The sequence below is a fragment of the Rhinatrema bivittatum genome, chromosome 2 (assembly GCF_901001135.1).
Source record: "Rhinatrema bivittatum chromosome 2, aRhiBiv1.1, whole genome shotgun sequence".
Classification (NCBI taxonomy): domain Eukaryota; kingdom Metazoa; phylum Chordata; class Amphibia; order Gymnophiona; family Rhinatrematidae; genus Rhinatrema; species Rhinatrema bivittatum.
In genome coordinates, this window is record NC_042616.1 from 208231962 (window position 1) to 208254788 (window position 22827).

General features: G+C 43.9%; 1 protein-coding gene across 1 annotated transcript in view; it reads left to right on the forward strand.

Annotated features, from left to right (window-relative positions):
* Positions 1 to 22827, forward strand: part of DNAH11 (dynein axonemal heavy chain 11) — a 725796-nt gene that overhangs the window by 691537 nt on the left and 11432 nt on the right. Inside the window, exons 77-79 of the mRNA XM_029589065.1 lie at positions 8852 to 9094; positions 12799 to 12981; positions 13064 to 13179. Of these exons, the coding sequence (XP_029444925.1) occupies positions 8852 to 9094; positions 12799 to 12981; positions 13064 to 13179 (542 nt within the window). The remainder of the gene's footprint in view (positions 1 to 8851; positions 9095 to 12798; positions 12982 to 13063; positions 13180 to 22827) is intronic.

Consider the following 22827-nt stretch of genomic DNA (forward strand, 5'->3'; position numbering starts at 1 on the left):
GAAGCCGGTGGGGGCCGCATCAGAGAGCCATGCGGGGCTGGGAGGCCTGCAAGGCCCTGGCAGAGCCCATCCTGTCGCGGCTGGAAGAAAGCCCAAACAGAGCCCGCCTAAACAGATTACCGACGCCGCAGCAGCACGATGATGACGTGTCCACAGAGATCCCTTCTGCGGGCACATGAGAAGTTACTGCGGCAACATGGTGATGACGATCCTGTCCCACAGCAGCACACTGACTATCCTACCCCTGCCCCCTGCGAACACATAAGCGCAGCTGCGGCTCAGTGAAGACCTGTCTGTGAGGGTCCCACCCCTGCGAGCTGAAGGACCACAGCCGCCTGACGGAAGACCACTGTGACTTGAAAGGCTTCAGGAGGTGCGGGAGGCAGGCTGTGAAAGAGAAGGTAGGACAGTGGAAACGACTCACTCCCTCGGCCTCCTCTACCCATCCGTTCCTTTTCCATCTGCCTCGGCGCTCAGCTCTCCTTCCTTCCCTTCTCTCCCTATTTCTGAGAATTGAGGGGAGGAAAAGGGAGCGGAACTGAATAAGTGAAAGGGTAGGGAGCTAGTTGTGAGTGAGAGGAAAGGGAATGGAGGAGGAGTGAGAGGAAAAGAATATGAAGGTGGGAGGAGGAAGGAAAGGGAAGGGTAGTGAGAGAAGAAATGGGGGGGAGTAGGAACAGTGTTGGCAGTGAGAATGACTGTAGGACTGCTGGGGATGGGTAGGCAATGAGGGGTGATTGTGAAACTGCTGGGACAGGGGCATTGAGGGGTGATGTGTGTGTATGTGAGAGAGAGCATGGGGCCTGTGTGTGGGGGGGGGGGGACCCTGAGAGTGAGAGCCTGTGTGTATGTGTGTTTGTGAGAGCCTGTGTGTAAGAATTAAGGAGGTAATTTTCAAAGACGTTACATGAGTAAACATAATAGGGTAGATTTTAAAAAATTGTGCGATCGCGTACTTTTGTTCACGCACCAGGCACAAACAAAAGTACGCTGGATTTTATAAGATATGCACGTAGCCGCGCGTATCTTATAAAATCCGGGGTCAGCGCGCGCAAGGGGGTGCACATTTGTGCAACCTGCGCGCGCCAAGCCCAGCGTACGCTGCCTGTTCCCTCCGAGGCCGCTCCGATTTCGGAGCGGCCTCGGAGGGAACTTTCCTTCGCCCTCCCCCCACCTTCCCCTCCCTTCCCCTACCTAACCCACCCCCCCGGCCCTATCTAAACCCCCCCCCCTTACCTTTATTCCACGATTTACGCCTGCGGAAAGCAGACGTAAATCTGCGCACGCCGGCCGGCTGCCCCGCTCCGTGTTCCGGTCCCGGGGGCTGATCCGGAGGCCGTGGCCACGCCCCGGAACACCCCCGGGCTGAAACCACACCCGCGTCGCCGCCCCCAAAACGCCACGTCACACCCCCGAAACGCCGCGTCATTCTGCCACGCCCCCGACACACTCTCCCGCCCCTTTTAAAAAACCCCGGGACTTACGCGCATCCCAGGGCTCTGCGCGCACCGGCGGCCTATGCAAAATAGGCGCGCCGGCGCGTGACGGCCCTGCGCGCGTAAATCCGCCCCAATGTACTATTGTAGCAATTTTCAAAAGTCATTTACGCTGTGTACTTTTTTCTTGCCCATGCATTCCAGCCCTAGAGCCAAAGGGCCCTGCCAGATGTTGGCTCAAAAAGGTCAGCAGAATGTAACCTATAGGTAGCGTAATAATTCAGATTTCCTGAGGGCCTCAGACTCAACATTAACACATAAAATTCAGTGATTTAGTTTTCCAAAGACAGGTGGCTAAACAGGAAATAGAAGCCAAAAGGCTTAATAAATACTAAATAGAGGGGGTTCACAATTTATACAGCTCAGTCAGTGGTTCAATTCATCAGGGGCCTAATTGGCTCTGCCCATACAGCAAGGTTCTTCACATTGTCAGCTCTTGTCTAATAGACTCTGGGGGAAGGGATGGGATGCATCTGGCCTTCTAGGGGAATCGATCTGCAGAGGCCTTCATCACCTTCTGGGGTGTCCTCCTTCAGTCAGCGGTGTTGCATTTCAGTGGTGATGGGAGGGGGAGTGATTACGGTACACATTGGTCCTTGTGCTAACCATCAATGGCTAATGCAAAAATGTAGCTATAGCTTGGGAAGGTTTAGCTAAGGTTTTGCATTTTCATCAACGTAAATCCTATTGTTTAATGCATTTTATAAAAAAAAAAACCAAAACAATTTTAAAGATTGAGCTGCAATTTTTATCACATCACTCTGAATTAACAATGTTAATGCAGACTAATACATAGGTACATTAAAGAAAATGCAGTATTTATGCTGCATTAGTCTTAATACACTCTAGTACATTTGGGCCTCCCCCCAGTTAGAAGCATCTGTAAAGTGCACTGGAATATGGCCCCAGTGCATACCTACCAAAGAAACTACTAACAGGAAATGGAGGAATCTTGTATAATCTATACCATTTATAAGAGCGGATATAACAAAGAAAAGGAGAGTGTTTAAACTGCTGAAACAGTAGCATTGCTATGGAGATGGTGAGTAGCAAGTGTTCTCCCCCCCCCCCCCCCCAAAAAAAAAAAAAAAAGCTTATCACCTTACCTCTAGCACTGGCTTGGGAGGAGGCAGGGAGCAAACAGAGTAACTGCTCTGAGTCCTCAAGCCACAAGGGGCTCCATGGACCACTCAAGGCAAAGCCAAAATGAGCTTGAATTAGCCAGTAACAATCTTCAAGTTGGCACCGAAGAAATCGGAGAGAGAATCTTCATGGGGTCAATGAGACACACACACATGTGCATCTCATAGGCCATAGTGTCTGAACACTACCCAGGTCATGCTTTTTTTGGTTCACCTCAGGCATGCTGCAGAATCCCTTGTGGCTTGGGAACTCAGGGCAATGGCCCAGTTTGCCTCACACCACTAGCCCTGTAGCCAGCCAAATATGGTGAAGGAGTGGGTCTAGGAATAGGGAAGGGGAGAACACAGTAAAGGGCCAAGGGGGTGAGGGCAGGAGGGAAAATTGTCCAGGAATAGGCAATGGGGAGGAGCAGGAAGGAGAGCCCCCAGGATTCAAGGCTCCCTTTCCAAGTTTCTAGGCCTTATTATGTCTAAAAGTAAACTTGCCAACTCCCTCCTCCCTGCAGAGAGCTTGGTAGGTACACTGGTGGCTGGCTGCTTCTAAATTATTTGTTTCTGTGCTGCTCTGCTGCTTCTTTCTCCCACACAGTGCTCTCCAGCTGATTGTTTGAACTCTGTGGGAAGAAGAGGCATCTGCAGCAGCAGAACAAGTTAGAAGCACTTTCTCAATGGCACCTTCTCCAGTTTTCTTCTCCCTTGCTAGAACGAGGAAGAGGTAGATGAAGGGAGAGGCTCCAGGAGGCGGTAGAGAAGAGCTGCAAGCTCAGGGTGGGGGAACAGTGGAGACCTAGGTATGAGCGAAAAGGGTATAGAGATTTGGGGATTAGATGAAATAGCAAAAGAGCACAGATTCAGAGATTGTGTGGGAGAGTGGAGACTCCGGGTTGGAGGAAGAGGAGACAAAGATTGAGCATGGAACTGGGGACTAGACGATTGAGTGGGAATTATGAGTAGGGAGTGTTAAATAGACTGGAGGTGTGAAACAAGGTGCAGAAAGGTGGGGAGGGATGGAAAGATGGTGTAAAATACATGGAGATGCAGTGAAGAAAAGCAGAAGACCGTGGAAGGGGGAATGAGGAAAGGGGCAGGTCTGTGAAAGGAGTAAGAGGGTGGAAATGGAGGAGCTAGGGAAGGAGTTGAAAGTGGAAATGGGAACCTAGATAATAAGTAAGAGACAGAGGAAAGGTGCTAGAGACAATGGAGGGGAGGAATGACAGGGAAGGAGCTGGAGGCTGGTCAGGGGATGACAGTGGGAAATAGGTCGCTGAGGAAGAAGTGAGAGACAGTAGAAAGGGAGAAGTGAGTGGGGGATAAAAAGCTAGTTGATAGGTGAAATCCAGCTATGAATGGATAAAGGCAGAGAAGAGAAATGGGGGGAAATTATTTAAAGGGAATATTCAAGTCTGAGATTAATGGTGGAAAGAAGACATGAGGGAAGTGAAAAAAATGGGAAATAGAAAGAGCTTGAAAAAGGAGCTAGAAGGTCAATGAGAAAAGGTGGAAAGAGAGACCAAGACCAATCCAACAATAAAGGTAGAAGAAAAGCATTTTTAAGTGTTTGATTGGACTATGTTAGTTTTGAATGTGCATTTTTTGTATATCTCTTTATTTTGCTTACTACATTTCATTTTCTCTTTCTCAGTGTTGCATTGCTCACAGAGTCTAGCTCCTCTTGGTTTCCATTTCAGATTTTGTCTTGCATGTTTCTGTTTATAATTCTGCTCCCTTCTTCTGTATTACGTAAGTGTTGGTCTGTATTCTGCTTGTATGACTGATGTGAAGGATCTATAGCAATCTAGCTTGTCTGGTTTCCTGAATAGGAGGTATATTGAGAGTTCCAGGGCCTGATGTGATACTTGCAGTGTTGCCTTTTCACAGGAAGGGTTGCTACGGTTCAAATCCTGGAAATTAGTTTTGTTTTAGTATGGTAGATTTGGTACATAGCTTCTGAGTGCCTTTTCTACAGGGTTTTGTGTTGCTTCACAAAGTGTCTGAAAGTTCATGGAGCTTGTGTTGCTGATATTGAAGTGATACCAGAATCTGAATATATTTTTGTATGGTGGGTTGTAAGAGGAAATGTCCTAGGTCTGCTCATCCTTCAACATTGAGGGAATTTCTGTGGAGGCAAAGTGTGCATTACAGAAGTGCAGGACATAATGAGAAAGTGTCACATCCTTTGGGACCTTCATTTTCATTTTATTTTTCCTGGGAATTTCAATTTTAAAACATCAGGGGAAAAATGACTAACTCACAGGAGAAAAATCAGTGGAAAGTCATCTTTCCACTGATTATTTTCTGTTATAAAATTGAAATTCCCAGTAAAAATAAAAACTGAAAATGGATGCTCTTGGTATTTTTTCTTGGTATGTGTTTTATAGTGAATTTAAAGACAGAGCCATGTTATGGGGATGGACATGGTGTGTGAAAATGTCACTTTGGCTTGCCCTCTTCCATACCTATCTTGCCCCCTTGCTCCCCCCCCCCCCCCCAAACCTCCCAATCTACACCTGTGCACTGAAGGTGCATGGTTAAAAGAGTTACTCAAGGAGAGACCAAGTTGGCCGCCATGTAGCGAGCACACGTCCATAGGAGCTCCGGGTTATTGTAATTTCTACTCTGGCTGTTTTACCTTTTCTTTGGAAATTCTTAGTTGGAAAATGCCTCATACAGAAGAAAGCCAGTGTGAGGGATATTTCATAGACACCAATCTTTGAATCAAGACAACCACGGATAGAGGCTATGTTCTCGAGGACCCTGCAAGTTCAGCTGGGGGGAGGGGCAGCTGGTGAGAAGCAGTCGCCGAGCCCCTTAGCCCACGAAACTTCCTTCAGCCCCAGCACGCCGACGACTCCCGAACCACCGTCCGGAGTTCTGGAGATGGAACCCTTACCTGAATCATTTGGAAAAATATCGGCCTTGATGAACTTTGGTGACCAGAGAAGAGCAGAGGAAACATTGAGCTCTTCGGTGAACCCAGATGTTCTGGGTTCCAGGGGCCAAAGTGAAGAGGCACTGCATCGAGACGTTTATGGAGAAAACCCGGTGGAGGTAGGAACGGAGGATTATAAAATAAGAGTTATATGCAACCCTCATTGATAAGGCCTCAGAAATTAACATTAGAAGAAATATGGAATATGTTAGCAACAATGGACAAATCTATTAATATGTTAACAACTATGGTGCAAGAAGGTATAAACAAGACTTAGAAATTGGACAGTAGAGTTGAAAATGTTGAAACATCTTTGAAAGTAATGGAGGGAAAAATACAAGGCATGGAAATAGTTCAAAATAATCTTATAAAATCAGAAAGATTTCAAATGGATAAAATGGAAACTTTGGAGAATCAGATGAGAAGGACAAATTTGAGAATTTTAAATTTCCCGAAGACAAAAATGATTTCTGCTAATGACTTAAGAGTTATCTTTTGAATATTTTGAAATTTCCAGATAGGCGTTACCCTGCAATATCTAAAATGTATTATCTGCCTCATCCCTTTGAAGAAATTATCTCACCGCAAGAAAAATTGCCGGATCCAATTGTGGATCTATCAGAGATCTTGGAGAAATCACATGAGATGTCTATTGAAACAAGAGCTACTCTGTTGGTCCAGTTTACCTTTGTGATTGAGAGAGACTCTGTTTTGAGAATGTTTTTCCGGTTCCAAAATCAAAATTTCTATGGTCATCAGATCTGAATATTTCCAGACATAGCCAGAAATACTCAAATCAGAAGGTAAAAGTTCATTGCAATGAGAGGGGAGGTTATTGCTAGAGAGGCAAAATTTGTATTACGATTTCCCTGTAGTTGTCTAATTATATATCAAGATTCTAAATATGTTTTCAATGATCCTGATCAATTACGATCTTATTTAGATTCTCATTCCTAAGTATCCTTCACTGAGGGTTGGCATAGTCAAGAAGGTGGGGTTAACTACACTGTCTATTAATGTATTTGGATATTGCTCCTTTTTTTTTCCTGTATATAACTGCTTCATTTACATTTTGGTCTCCCACTGTTACCTATAATCTATGATCAATATCTACAGAATGTTTAATTTTCTTAATGGATAGAATATCCTTTTGAATGTTTCTGTAATTCTGAGAATATTGTATATCCTATTATATGGTTAAAATTCAATTAAAAAAAAAAGTTACTCAAAAACTAAAAGGAATATAAGAAATGGAAGAAAGCAACAATAAAATGAACCAAAACACCAAATGAAACAGGAATTAGTAAATACCAAGAGGCTTCCACTTGTGGATTTACAGATAGTTGGTGTTAAAAACAGTAGAGCACAGATACTATCTGCATCCATTAAAGAAACATGGTAATGAATTGGTCATTGTATTACCAGTACACAGTGTTTTCATTTATTAATATTCTATACTGCACATATGTGGGCAATACATTAATGCATTTTTAACATGCAACATAAAATCACAAATACCATTAATTTCAGAAAACTTCCTTGGTTCTTCTAAACTGTTTGTTGGCAATTCAAATGAAACTGGGATAGGTGCAATGGGCTTCAGTACCACAGTATCTTAGCTGCCGTAAACAGCAACACGTGCCAGGACAAACTGCATGCCTTCAACAATCACTCCTTAAAGTTCCATATAGAATCAAACTTGGAGACAAATAGGTCCTTTTCTTGGATATGAACTCTATCCCTGAGGGGATAAAACTACTGCTTTAGCCACTTTTAGGAAGCTTTGTAAGACATGGCTCTTTGCTGTGTTCTTACAGATATCCTAGTATGGATTTGGTATTTTTGGGACATCTTAGTTTGAATTTTCATTTTAAACTAGCTCCTCTGTTATGTTACTATGTTCAGATGTTATTGTTATGATATTGAGATGTTTGGTGGATTCTCAGGGGCAACAGTGATGGTATCTCCTACAGGGAGGAGCCCCATAGGGAACTGAAGCACCGGGCTAGACTCAGATGCACAAAGACAAAGAATATATCTTTTATTATACAGCTAGTATGGTCCACCAGAGGTGGCAGTAGAGAGTAGATTAGATGGCAACAGTCTGTGATCCTTGGCGTAGGAGACCCGTCCCACAATGGTGGTGTAAGGCCCCAATGCAGATGTCCAGTAAGGCACTGTAGGAGAGACAGACAGGCAGATGTTATAACACACTCCCTGGTAGCCGAGTAGATAGAGTTCCTAATGAGCAGTAGAGAGAGGAATAGGTATTAACAGTCTGTAATCCTCGGCAGAGACCGGTTCCACAATGGTGGTGTAGGGCCCGATGCAGATGAGCAGTGAGGAGCTGTAGATGGACAGACTGGGAGAAGTTGTATTCAGTCTCTGTAGCTGATAGGTAGTGTTCCAGCAGGTTGAAGAATTGGTAGCAGGCACCAGGATAGACACACAGGCTCTCGAGGAGCCCTGTATCTGGAAATAAGCAAAGGGCCCCGGAGGAACAGATACCCAGGTTAGTAGAACCCCGGAGGATGAAGGTGGCTTCCAGCAGAGTAAAAGTGGCAGAGCAGCTTCAGATTGGAGCGAATCCAATCTGTTGCTAACTTGGCGAGTCAGCAAATGAGCAATCTTTTGAATACAGAAACAGTGACTTTTCTTGAGGGTGGGGACGCCCCCGAGGTTCACGCCATTACTGCTACAAGACGTGAGGCGTGCGCGTGCACCCTAGGAGGCCCCAGGTCGACATGGCGGGACGCCGTGCCAGAGCCGCTCCGGGGAAGCCGGAGGGTGCGGCAAAGAGACACTACGGACGCCGTTCTCCCGAGGCTGGTGGAGAAGGCTGAAATAGAGGTGAGGCATGTCGGGCGAAGCTGTCTGAGACCGGACGCAACAGTTATATTCTTTTAATGATGCTCTTCCTGGATCAGGTATGTCCTGGTTTGAATTTCCAACTTAAATTAGCCAGGAGGATGTAGTTTTTACTTTTCTCTGCTTTATTACTATACTGAAATTTATCATCAGCTTTTAATGAGGTTTTTCTGGACCTGTTTTGGTCCTAACCTAATCCAGTTAAATGATCTGACTTCTTTATATTGGTTTTTTTCAGTTTATTTTAATTATTATGATTTAAATTATTTTAACAATGCTGTATGCATTAGTTGTTCACTGATCTGTAGCTTTCTGAGAAGAGGTGGTCTACAAATATGAAAATAAATATATAATAGCTGAGTACACTGTAGAAACCAACTAAAGCTTAGAGTAATGCATTTTCTTTGTTGTGACAGCTTGAAGGAGAACTCATACTGACCCCAGGATTTATAGCACCACCTAATTTGGATTATGTTGGCTACCACAAGTACATTGATGATATGCTGCCGCCTGAAAGCCCAGTGTTATATGGACTCCATCCCAATGCAGAGATAGAATTCTTGACTGTGACTTCTGATAACCTTTTCAAAACCATTTTGGAAATGCAGCCCAGAAATTCATTTGTTGGGGAGGGATCAGGACAGACCACAGAGGAAAAGGTAAGGTTTCTCTATTACCTTGTGAATGGAACCTTAGAAGGATGTTCTCTACATGGAACATGTCTTATGTACAGTACATCGTTTCCCAACCTTTTTGAAGCTGAAGGCACACCACCTTTAACAAAAATGCTGTGTGGCATATCAGTCTCCATGGGATAAGCAATGCAGATATGGAGAGAATTCATATAATAAAAAAAAAGAGCTAGGGAAGCAGTGAAAGCCTCACGTCTCTTCCAAATTTTAAAACACAGAGTGAGGGGTTAGAGACATCCCTGAACCCTAAACAATAGACCAGCTCCCTCTCTATACAAGTGCAGTAGAAAGAAGACGTCGATACAATGAGGTCTCTATTAGTTAGCTTGGCTGCTGCATGTGGCTGCCAGAGCTCCTCCACTGCTTCTTCTCCCAATACTCAGAATGAGTCACATCCAGAACTTGGTGCATTCTTTCCCAGTCTCACTCAGCCAGAGACTATGACAGAGGCTGGAATAACTCAAAGGGGGAAAGATGGGGAGATGTTCTGTGCACTGCATGTGGCAACAAAGCAGAGCTGGGCTCTCCATGCCCTGAATGCTGCCTATTACTTACCACACTCCAGGACTCATGCTATAGCTAGGAAGAGGCATAAATGATTACATACATTTTCATAAAGCAGCTTCTACATCTTTAAAAGTCACCACTGCCAGCTCTTGTTGCTGAGATGTGCTGAGAACCAAGCAAAGGTGCTTGTCTGGATCCGAGCAGCAGGCAGTGGTGACTTTTCCATGGCACACCTGATCAGGTCTGAAGGCACCTTAGAAAACACTGCAGTAAATTATTCCTTATAGCAGAAACTAATTTTCCAATGAGTAGCGCTGTTTCCCCACTTACAAGGAAATCTTACTGTAAACATCACTATTATGCTAAGTCATGGCCAAATTAAGGGTAAGCCTTGCTTGTGTTTTCCATCAATCATGCATATAAACTAAATCCGTTATTTAGGAACTTTTACCGTAGCTTTCCATAAATCTGTATCAGTATGCAAAGACTTCATTTGCTAGAGTATGCTGTTCTACAAAGATTAGAACAAATGGTGAGGCTACAGAATAAATGATCCAGTGTTAGTCATACAAAATGTGTCACACAGAAACTTGATGGACATCTTGATGAAGTGTTTAGTGCTTGAAGCTTTGGGTAATGTCCGCAGCTGCCATTGTGCTTTTTTTTTGTGTGTGTTCTGTGGAGATTTAATAAGTCCAGTTTGGTCATGGTCCAGTTTTATGGCCCCAACAGGGTTTCAGTGGTAGGTATTAACCCCCTCCCCTACATGTTAAATATCTTTATTTCAGCAAAAAGACCAAGCAGTGACTATCTTCAGCTCATCAATCAGACCTTAGTATTGTTTGAATACTATAAGGCCAGTTGAAGACTGGACCCTAGCCAAAGCAGGATTAAAGCTTTTGTATCCCAAATGGGGTCAAGTAGCAGGGTATTATCTCTCATATTGTACAGGTTCACAGTCTCAGCAGAGAGGCCAAGAAGAGACCAACCTCAACTCATGGCTCAGACAATCCAAGGCAAAGAAGTAAATATGGCTTAGGAGACCTCATCTTTTGGCTTTTAATTTTTAATCAATTGACTTACTAAAGGAAGATATCGACCTTGCCAAGGGAGTGCAACACCTATTTTGTGTATGGAGTGCTAATAGATTGCATTTGTTTCCTTAAAAAATGTCCCTAATAAGATCTTATTATTAATCTCAACACACCTTTAAGGACTCATTTATTTGGCATTGGAAAACACAATATTAGCAAAACACATAGGATAGAAGCAAGTAAGCAATAACTTGTGATAAATGCGTTAGGATGTTAATAACAATGCCTTGTTTCCATAGAAACCAACTAACTAAAAAAAAAATTGTAATGGTCCAGCAATAACATGTTTGGTAATGAGCTTACTCGCTTGTGTAATTACATGCTAAGGCACAAAAGCGGGAGTGTGGGTAAGACCAATTATTCAAACCTACTTCTCATGCAAACATAATACTGGACATTTATCTTGCACATTTGGGGGGAAGGAGAAGAGTACAAATAACTTAGCTGCCTACACCCCTTGAAGTGCCATAATGTCATAACAATTTGGCTGTTTGGGAGTATAGATGCATAGTAGGAAAGAGTGAGACAGGCAGCCGGAAGTTGGACTGATGGCGGCAGCATAAGAGAATGTTATACTGGTGTAGGACAGGGAGGGGGGGGGGGGGGGGGGAATTTTCACCCAAGGCAATCTACCTGGGTAAATACCTGTTCATCAGGCTACATCGCTCTGAAAATTGTCCTTCCCATGACCAGCCCTGGATAATTGTTTTTTCACTCTTGACTATCACTAGAAGTTTTATCATTGCTTGGTCAATGGCAGCATACATGGGCAGCCTATGCTCTCAAGCCTTCCGTGAAGATAGGTAAGATTGGCCTGAGCTGAAGTGGCTCATAATGTACACTTTGCATTAAAGGCTGGGCCTTATGTATATAGTGTATATATTCACCTGCTGGCCAGCTAGCACATTTAGCCAGGATATTCAGCAGCACTGGCACATTGAGGCATGTAGCCAGCTAAAAGTTAGCCAGATAACTTTATGTGGCTAACTTTACTTTAGAGCAGCCAAAGAGCAGATCTAATCTGGCTATGTTAGCTAGCTAATGCTGAAAATTAGCATTAACCAGCTAACGTAGCTGGAGGATGCTGCTCTACCTGACCTGGCTGCCTGAAAACTTAGCGGGCTATGTTGGAGTCAGACTGGCAGGATTTTCCAATCCAGACATTGGTCTGGCTAAGTGCCAATCGAGCTGGACAGATGTGTTGAATTTGGAACTCGTAATATATCTCTTAATAGATAGATATATAGAGAGAACTTTTTTTTTTTTAATTTCTATTTTACATATTTTGAATAGCATCTATTTCTTTTCATGCCATACCCCAATTTTGGTGTGCTACTTTATCTTCTGAACCATGCTTGGCTCCATTTCAGGTCAAGCTCAAGGTAACCAAAGTAGTTTAGTCCCCTTGATGCCATCATTATGCATAAATAGTTTAGAATAGTTCGGAGAGGACTGATTCGGACAGATAGGAATTTTATTTCACTGGCAGCAGCACAGGGCAGTCTTTTACAATATCACAGTATTTCACAACTTTACATACTGTATCCTTTTCAGGCATCCTTTATCAAAAAATAGATAACTTTTGTGGTAGATTAATGAACCAAAATTATTACGTTCCATTTTATGTCTTGCCAATATTGTATTTTGTAATTTTTAATTTGACAAAGCACAATGAAATGATGACAGATCCTCAGACTCCCAGGATGCACTGTGAGTAATGTCACTAAACAGAACTGAAAGAGGTATTATTTGAATATTGGGTAAAGGACAACAGCACTGAAAACACTTCATTTTTATGATTTACCATTTGAGATTTCTTTTCTAAAGGAAAAATGCACATTTTTTATTGTGTTGTGCTCTCATGCAGGGTGATCTTTGCGATATCCTAAAGATGTCTCTCATATACAGAAAAAGCATTACAGAATATTGACCTCTTAATTATTTGTTCTCTCGCTCTACTTGTACTGATTACTATCATGTTATCTGTGATTGTAAAATATATTGGGATACATGTGTGAAGGAGGCTATATTAAAGTTGCATTGTACTCTTTCTGCATTTCCTATTGTAAGATCAAAAATACTCTGGATGGCATTTTGGAGAAGCTGCCAGAAGAATTCAGTATGACAGAGATAATGCAGAAGACAACAGATCGAAATCCTTATGTTCTTGTTTGTTTCCAAGAATGCGAGAGGATGAATATTCTAATTCGAGAGATAGGGAGATCACTTAAAGAATTAGACCTTGGCTTAAAAGTAAGATATTTATTTTTATGTCCAAGCTTTATATGCTAAAGACTATTGAAAATTTACTTACATAAATATTTTTGTACACCAGGGAGAACTGACCATTTCTCCTGATATGGAAGCACAGCAATCCGCACTGTACTACGACAGTGTTCCAGATGCATGGACCAAACTCGCATATCCATCAACTTATGGACTAGCACAATGGTAAGTTATATATTAACAAAGAAGGAGAAATTACTGCTTACCTGATAATTTTCTGTCCTCTAGTAAGAGCAGGTCAATCCCAGTGAGTGGCTTATACACCTCTGCCAGCAGATGGAGAAGCAAAAGCTGACGTTACAGTCATATAGTCCTACCCCGACAGTCTGACAGTAAAGCCAAACTGTGCACAAAACTGATTATACTTAAACATTACTATTAACAATCAACCATTCATGTTTCCCAACAAACAGGAACACTGAGCTCAGCTAGAAGAAGGAAAACAGCTAGTAAACTAAGAGATAGAGAAGCCACTTACTAGTTTTCAATGAAGAGTAGGAATCATACTCTGCACAGCTTGCCCTAAGAAAGGCTAAACACAAATATAAACATCAGCAGCCAAGTGCAGGTCTGGGATTGACCTGCCCTTACTAGAGAAAAGGAAATTATCAGGTAAGTAATAATTTCTCCTCCCTCAGCATTTGGGCAGGTCAATCCCAAAGAGTGGCATGTACCAAAGCTAATATCGAGACGGGCGGGGGGCTGCCAGCAGTCCAGTCAAAACTGCCCAAGTGGTAATGCTTGTGAGGTGTCACCACTCGGCAAATTGCATAAGGCAACAACAAATGAAGCTGTGCCCATGATACTGCCTGTGCCTTCATGGCATGTGGACTAACCTGATTGGGCAATGCCACCTCATCAGCTACATGGGCTGCTGTAATGACTTCCTTAATCCAGTGGGGAATCGTTGCCCGTGTCGCCAGTGCTCCCTACTTACCTCTACCATGGAGCACAAACAGGCGTTCAGACGTCCGAACAACTTTAGTCTGCTCTAAGTACTGCAGTAAATGACACTTAAGATCCAAAGAACACAAAAAATGGTACTCAGCTTCATCTCTGTCCCTGTCCAAAGTGGGCAGGGAAATGGACTGATTCAAATGAAACTCCAAAACCACCTTTGGCAAAAAAAAATAAAAAAGGGGCCCATCCGAAGTTGAATCGCATCCGGAGTCATACAGAGAAAAGGCTCTCACAGCAAGAAAGAGCCTGAAGCTCAAAGACCTGATGTGCCATACAGACTGCTACCAGAAAAACTGTCTTCAATGTAAGCAGCTGCAAGGAAGGGGACACAGCGGTCAAAAAGTCAGACCTACCAAGAACTCGAGGACCAAGTTAAGATCCCACAAAGGCACTGAAGCTGCAACAGGGGGCAAAGATGCTTAACTCCCTGCAAGAAACGGGACACATCTAGATGGGAAGACAAAGGCCCTCCATTGACTCTTCCCCTATAACAAGCCAGTGCTGCAACTTGAACCTTCAAGGTGTTAAGGGCCAAACCTTTAAGCAAGTCGTCCTGTAAAAATTCCAAAATCAAAGGGATATCCACCTTGAGTGGTTGAGTACTTCGCTCAGAACATCAGGCCTCAAAGACCCTCCATACTAACATAAGTTAGAGAAGTAGAAAATTTCCGGTCTCGAAGAAGAATGGAAATTACAGCAGGCACTTCAACTGCACTTCAACCATTGAGACCTTTCAATGGCCAAACCGTAAGACAGAATCGACCTGGATTGTCGTACATAATGGGCCCCTGATGTAACAGATCTGTCAGAGATGGTAGCTGGAAGGGATTTCCCACTAGAAGTCTCTGGAGATCAGCGTACCTTCAATCCAAAACTAGAGCCATTAAAAGGATGGTATTGGTTTGACTTGCAATCTTCTGTACCAGCCTGCCTATCAAACGCCAGGGCGGAAACGATAGCGTCTATGCCCATGCTTTTGGGTCCCGTCTGCGACTAAAAAGCATGGAACCTTTGCATTGTTGAAGTTCGCCAACAGGTCTAGATCCAGTAGGCCCCAGTAGTTCACCAGGAGCTGGAAAGCCCTGCTCACCAGCTCCCATTTTTCTGAGCCCATGCTTCTCCTGATGAGGAAAACAGCTCTGATATTGTTTTTTCCAGCAATGTGAGAGGCGGATATGCTTAGGAGATGCTGCTCTGCCCACACCATGAGCACATCTATCTCCTCCAATACCTGTTGATTCTTGGTTCCATCCTGATGATTGATGTAAACCACAGTCATTGCATTGTCTGACATTATCCAGGCCGCCTGAGGCTCTAGCCGCTTGACGAACCACAGGAACGCTAATTGAACCGCTCATGCCTCCAGTCTGTTGATGTTCCACTGTCACTCTGCTGCATCCCAACACCCTTGTACCACTAACTCCTGACAGTCCCGGAGGCTCCATCTGTCATAAGCACCAACCAATCTGGCGTCTCCAGGGAAACTCCCTTCCTGACATGATCCACCTGTAACCACCAGTCCAACTTGGACCTCACCTCTAAACTGAAGGAACAGCCACAATGCATAGTTCTGCAACTGCAGACTCCATCAGGAGAGCAATGCGCGTTGGAGATGGCATATATGAGCCCTTGCCCAGGGAACACTTCCAATGCGGCAGCCGTCAATCCCAGGACCTGCAGATATGACCACACAGTCGGATAAACAGATTTCCACAGGGATTGAACTTGCATCATTAGCTTGCAGATCTGAGACTCTGGCAGAAATACTCTGCCTTGCCTTGTATCAAACCAAACCCTGAGATACTCCAGGCTCTGAGACAGCTGCAAATTGGTCTTGGCCAGATTTACCACCCAGCCTAGCTCCTATAGTATGGAAACCATGCTACTAGAAGCACGAAGACTATCATGCACGTCCTTGGCTTGAATCAACCAGTCATCCAGATAGGGGTGAACTAGAATGGCCTCCTTGCGGAAGGCTGCTACTACCACCACCATAACCTTGGAAAAGGTCTTGGGCACCGTGGCCAGCCCGATAGGCAAGGCCTGAAATTAGTAATGACGATCCAGAATAACAAACTAGAGGAACTGCTGATGTTCCCGACGGATGGGAATATACAGATACGCCTTTGTCAGATCTACAGCCGTAAGGTACACCCCTGCTTGTACTGCCATTACGACAGAGCGCACCATTTCCATCCTGAAATGCATGACTTGTAAATGTCGGTTGATGCCCTTGAGAGTTAGTATGGGCCGAAATGACCCTTCCTTCTTGGGCACAACAAAATAAATGGAATAAAAGCCTATATTTTGCTGCAATTCAGGAATGGGAATCAGCGTGTTCAGGATCAACAGCCTTTACATAGAAACATAGAAATGACGGCAGAAGAAGACCAAATGGCCCATCCAGTCTGCCCAGCCAGCTTCACACATTTTTTCTCTCATACTTATCTGTTTCTTTTAGCTCTTGGTTCTATTTCCCTTCCTCCCCCACCATTAATGTAGAGAGCAGTGATGGAGCTGCATCCAAGTGAAATATCTAGCTTGATTAGTTAGGGGGTAGTAACCGCCGCAATAAGCAAGCTACACCCATGCTTATTTGTTTTAACCCAGACTATGTTATACAGCCCTTATTGGTTGTTTTTCTTCTCCCCTGCCGTTGAAGCAGAGAGCTATGCTGGATATGCGTGAAGTATCAGTTTTTTCTTCTCCCCTGCCGTTGAAGCAGAGAGCTATGCTGGATATGCATCGAAAGTGAAGTATCAGGCACATTTGGTTTGGGGTAGTAACCGCCGTAACAAGCCAGCTACTCCCCGCTTTGTGAGTGTGAATCCTTTTTTCTTCTCCCCTGCCATTGAAGCTATGCTGGGTATGCGTGAAGTATCAGTTTTTCTTTTCCCCTGCCGTTGAAGCAGAGAGCTATGCTGGATATGCGTGAAGTATCAGTTTTTCTTCTCCCCTGCCGTTGGAGCAGAGAGCTATGCTGGATGTGCATCGAAAGTGAAGTATCAGGCACATTTGGTTTGGGGTAGTAACCGCCGTAACAAGCCAGCTACTCCCCGCTTTGTGAGTGTGAATCCTTTTTTCTTCTCCCCTGCCATTGAAGCTATGCTGGGTATGCGTGAAGTATCAGTTTTTCTTTTCCCCTGCCGTTGAAGCAGAGAGCTATGCTGGATATGCGTGAAGTATCAGTTTTTCTTCTCCCCTGCCGTTGGAGCAGAGAGCTATGCTGGATGTGCATCGAAAGTGAAGTATCAGGCACATTTGGTTTGGGGTAGTAACCGCCGTAACAAGCCAGCTACTCCCGGCTTTGTGAGTGCAAATCCTTTTTTCCACATTTCCTCTTGCTGTTGAAGCTTAGAGTGATGTTGGCGTCACAGTAACCATGTGTATGTTTATTGAATAAGGGTATTGTGTCCAGGCAGTAGCCATCATTCTGGCGAGTCACCCACTCTTCATTGGCAGCCTCTTGACTTTATGGATCCACAGTGTTTATCCCACGCCCCTTTGAAGTCCTTCACAGTTCTGGTCTTCACCACTTCCTCCGGAAGGGCATTCCAGGCATCCACCACCCTCTCCGTGAAGAAATACTTCCTGACATTGTAATGTCACTTCCATTTCTACCCTCTTCTGAGGGGGGTTGCAAGGAGAGACCATAAAAGCATCCAGACGAATGCAACGAAATTCAAGAGCATACCCATCCCGAACCACTTCGAGAACCCAGTGATCTGAAGTAATATGGACCCACCTGCCCCCTATCTTCTGCACCACTGGGTGAGCCCGCAAACCTTCATTGGAAGACTGAGGGTCTCCACATCCAGAGCCCACATCCTTTCGAGGTCCTAGGGGCGAAAGGACAGACCTGCAGAAAGGACAGGACCTCTGGGAAGTACCTCTCCTATAAGGCCTGTAATCTCGAGAGCAGCCACCCACCCGAAAAGATTGGGCAATGGGTTTCTTGTCTTCTGGCAAACAAGGGACCCGGGTCTTTCCCCATTTAATTGCCAATTTTTCTAATTCTCTGCCAAACAGCAGCGAGCCCTTCAAGGGCAGTTTGGTAAGATTAGCCTTTGAAATAGTATCTGCCAACCAGTTGTGCAGCCACAGGTGCTGCCTGGCTGCAATAACCGAAACAACTCCTCTGGCAGGTGTGCAAACCAAGTCACAGCCTGCATCAGCTAAGACGACAGCTTCTGGCTCTATCGTAGGCCCAAGATTGGACAAGGCGCAAGCAGAATCTTGACAAAGATACAGGATAGCATGAACTACCACAGCACAACAAGAAGCAATTTATAAGTTCATAGTCACTGCCTCAAAGGCTTTATTTAGGATAGCCTCAATCCTTCTATCCTGAGCATCCATTCCGCACCTCCCTCTACCAGTATGGTGGTAAATTTCATGACAGAACACACCAAGGCATCCACTTTATGGAAACACAACTGCTCTGTGGATCCAAGGGATATAAAGCCACCAAGGTGTACATCCTTCTATAAAGGACAACTCTGGCACACTCCATTCCAGATCAATCAATTCCTGGATTGCCATCAATGGGGAAAGAAACAGGGAGCCTTGTATAGGGTGACTAAAATGGGATCCTCCTCCTGCATCCCCAAGGGATCAGACCCAGTCACTCCAAGGGTCTTCAAGGTCAGAGATCAAGCTAGGCAATTCATCTCTATGAAAGAAACTGAGAAACGTTCTATAAAGCTCCAAATCTGGAGGAATCTCCCCTTCCTCACAGGGAGCGCCACTACCTTCATCATCAGTATCATCTTGATCCATCTGCATTCGAGCCTGATCAGACTACGCTGTGCCATGATGCTTGACTGTAGAGACAGGTGGAGGAGCTCGCTGAGCACATGGACCTACATTAGCAGGCCCTGCCAACTCAGAAGAGCACCCTTGTAGAAATGTCTGCAAACCCTAGAAGAATTCTACCCAGGAAATGAACTGGTCCATTCCAGGCCCCATATGCCCAAAGCTGACATCCTGAGAGCAAGTGTCTCCCGACGACTTGGTCCGTGGATCGACTGAGGGAGGAGACACCCCCCATTGTGCCACTCTCTGTCCCACATCCCCACAGACCGAGGAGATGGACCATCATCAGCAAAATCAAAAGGAGGTAAATCCCCCTGAGCATCCACGCAGTGCTGACATAGGCTTAAAGACAGCACCAGCTGAATGGCTCTGATGTGGCATGCAGCACAAATGGATAAGCGCTTAGGCTTCTTCGCTGCAGGAACCCTGGTTGTAAGTGTGCAGATCAATAAAGCTCGCTCCTACATTATGCACACATAAAACCCGCACCCAAAATGGACACACCCAACAAATGTGCATGCAAGTAAACATGCCTGGGCCGCTTGCCCAACTAGGGCCCAAACTGAGCGCCCAGTACCAACACCAAAAAAGATGTTGAAGTTGTGTGCACAACTGGGCGCTCACCGATGGTCTGTAATAAAAAAAACCCCAAAACACATGAAACCACCTCATGGCCTACCTCGCGCCAAAAGTAGAGAAACCTGGCAACGGGACCTAGCTAAATGGCTGCTCAACCCACCGCATCTGCACTAGCTCCTCACCTCACCAAACTCCCCAGAGATGTGAGCAGGAGAACCGAATGCTGAGGTCACAGTCCCTCTCTCCTGCTTTCTTTCTTCCTCTTGCTGTTTTTTTTTTTTTTTTGGAAAGTAAAAAACTCTTTACCTGAGCTCAGCCCTCCCAGGGTGAGAGCTGGAACAGGTTCTGGCTATGAGGGAAGAGGGCTAAAGCCTTCACTGCCAAGCCTTTCTCAGCCTGCAACTTCTAATTGAAATTTTAGATCCATGCCAGTCCAGGCTTCTGGACTGAGGGCATTCTACTGAGGGAGGGACCACATGGTATCACCTCAGGAAGCAATCCCCCGAAGGGAAATGCATGTCCACCATCTGCTGGAGACAGAGAATACTGGTTGGCTGATGTTGGGGCATGACATCAGCATTTGCTCTGGCTTCATCTGCTGGCAGAGGTGCATAACCCACTCATTGGGATTGACCTGCCTGAATGCTAAGGAATCAATATTTTAGATTCCCCACTACATAGAGTGTAATAAATTTATACTTTTTAAGGTAGCAGTAGTACTTAAAAAATATCAAACTTGAATGCTGTCTCTCTCTACTATGTCTTTTTTTGAACTTACTCCTAGGTCTCCGTTCTCTTTTGTTCAACTATATTTTATTTGAAGTATTTACATGTTAAAAAGGGTTGTTATTTTTATGGTCACATTGTTTCTAAAAATCTAAATTGCTCGAGTTCACTCTGCAGCTGTTTATACTTTATTGTGTGGGAATCTAATAAGCACCAGTTCATTTATGCTACAGTTTACCTTTACTCATAATGGCGAGTGTGACTGAGGAAGAGAAACTTTCAAAATTTTTTAAACAGTAATAACTTGAGGAATAAAATTAAATTTAAAACATAAATAGGAATAATTGTATCAGCTAATTGCCATTTGCACTGTCTGAAAAGCATTTGCTAGTATTGCTGCTTGTAGGGATAATAAATATCTGCATCTTTCTTTATTTGCTCAAAATATATCTTGATTTTACTTCTTTATCTTGTTTTTGTTCCTATTTTATTTGATGCTGTTTCATTGGTAGCTCAAGGCGAATTATATTCAGGTATTGTAAGTATTTCCCTGTCACCATCCAGGGAAAGGACCTTGGGGTCCTTGTGGACAATACATTGAAATCCTCAGCTAAGTATGCAGTGGCAGTCAAAAAAGCACATAGAATGTTACAAATAATCCAGAAAGGAATGGAGAATAAAATAGAAAAATATTGCCTCTGTATCTAGCCATGGTATGACTGCACTTTGAGTATTGTGTGCAGTTATGGTCGCCCATTTAAAAAAAAAAAAAAAAAGACATAGTAGGATTAGAAAAAGTACAGAAGAGGGTGACAAAAATGATTAAGGGGCGGAATGGCTCTTACTTTGAGAGGCTATGTAGGGTAGGCTCTTCACCTCGGAAAAAAGATGGCTGATAGAAGACATGAAGAAAGTATATAAAATCATGGATGGGGTGCAATGGGTAAATAAAGAATGGTTATTTACAATTTCAAAAACGACTAAAATAAGAGGGGCACTCCGTGAAACTAACCACCATCAGATTTAAAACAAATCATAGAATTCATTTTCATGCAACCCACAATCAAATTGTGAAATCTGGTGCCAAGAGGACATGGTCAAGGGTTTAAAAGAGGTCTGGACAAGTTCCTGGAGAAAAAGTCCATAACACATTATTAGCCAAGTAGACTAAAGAAAGCTATTGCTATCTTTGGGAGGGAGTAACATGAAATAGATCTACTTTATAGGCTCTGCCAAGTACTTGCAACATGGATTGGTCACTGTTGAAAACAGGATGATAAGCTCCAGGATCTTGGTCTGATCCACATGGCATTTCGTATGTTCTTATATAAGTAAGATGCATTAAAATTGGATGTTAACAAATTAATTACTTGCTGTATTGTGGCCATTTTTTTAGCACCGCTTAGTACACAGGTGGAAAACTCTGGTCCTCGAGAGCCACAAACAGGCCAAGTTTTCAGGATATCCACAATGAATATACATGAGATAGATCTGCATGCTTTGTCTCCAATGTATGCAAAACTATCTCATGCACATTCATTTGGGTTATCCTGAAAACCTGGTCTGTTTGTGGCCCTCGAGGACACGAGTTCGCCACCCCTGGCTCAGTAAATTTGCCCCTAAATGAAGTTTGAATAAGGGTTAGCACAACAGTTCTGTAATTTATTTATATTAATAATGAAATGTTCAAAAACTTTGTAGACACTTGTTTTTCCTCAGAAGTGAAATAAAATAATCCAGATAATTTTTATTCAGCTTATTATCTATCCTGTCTACATGTATTTATTTATTGGGACTTAATATCCCCCTTTTACATATTAAGCCCAAAACAGGTTAAAATAGCATAAAAATATTAATTACAAAAAAGACAACATTAACAATCATAGCTGGATTAACAATACACAACTATACAATTCACATAAACAAAAATATAATAAAAACTACAAATTAAAAAATAGCCCAACTCAGGCCCAAAGCTGTGGATTTGACTATCCCATCCCACTGATACTTAAATGACAGGTTGAACATCCAGGTCTTAATCAACTTCCGGAAAAAGGGTTTGTCTCTAGCCTTGCCTCTAATGGAATAAAATTCTGCAAAGCTGGGCCAAAAACATAGCTGATCTGCATCAAGACCCAGGACAAAGAAAAGCTTGCTGGAACAACCTAAGTAACCTTAAGGATTCATAGTGATGAAGCAAGATGATCAAAGAAATTGGTCCTGCCAAATTTAAACACATTACAAGATATTTGGAAATAATAATTTGTTATTGTGTAATCTGAGTATTCTGAAAATAGGGCATCCTTTAGAGCAAGCATGCAAACCCCGCCCCCCCCCCCCCCCAAGTGGGCTACAAACAAGCTTCCAGGGGAAAGCGAATGTCATACCATGGGGAATGGTGCATGCGGCCCCTGGTGGACCCAATCCCACCAGCAGCTGAAAAACAGAAAGCGAGGCCATGCAGCCGCCAGTGGTTCTCATCCCACAGGCAGCTGAGCAGAGAAGGACACCCCCATCTGTGCAGGCCCGTGGTATTAGAACTCGTGAGAGTAGCACTTTCTCTATGCTGATCTCAGGATGCACAAAATCAGCATGGAGGAAGCACTAGTCGCGCCAATTTTTAATATCGTGGGGCCTGCAAGAGGAGACAGCAGACCAGGCTTCAGTGCGATAAGCAGCAATAAGCGATCAGCTACTCCCCAACAACCAAACAGCGGCGGTGAAAGAGGCAGC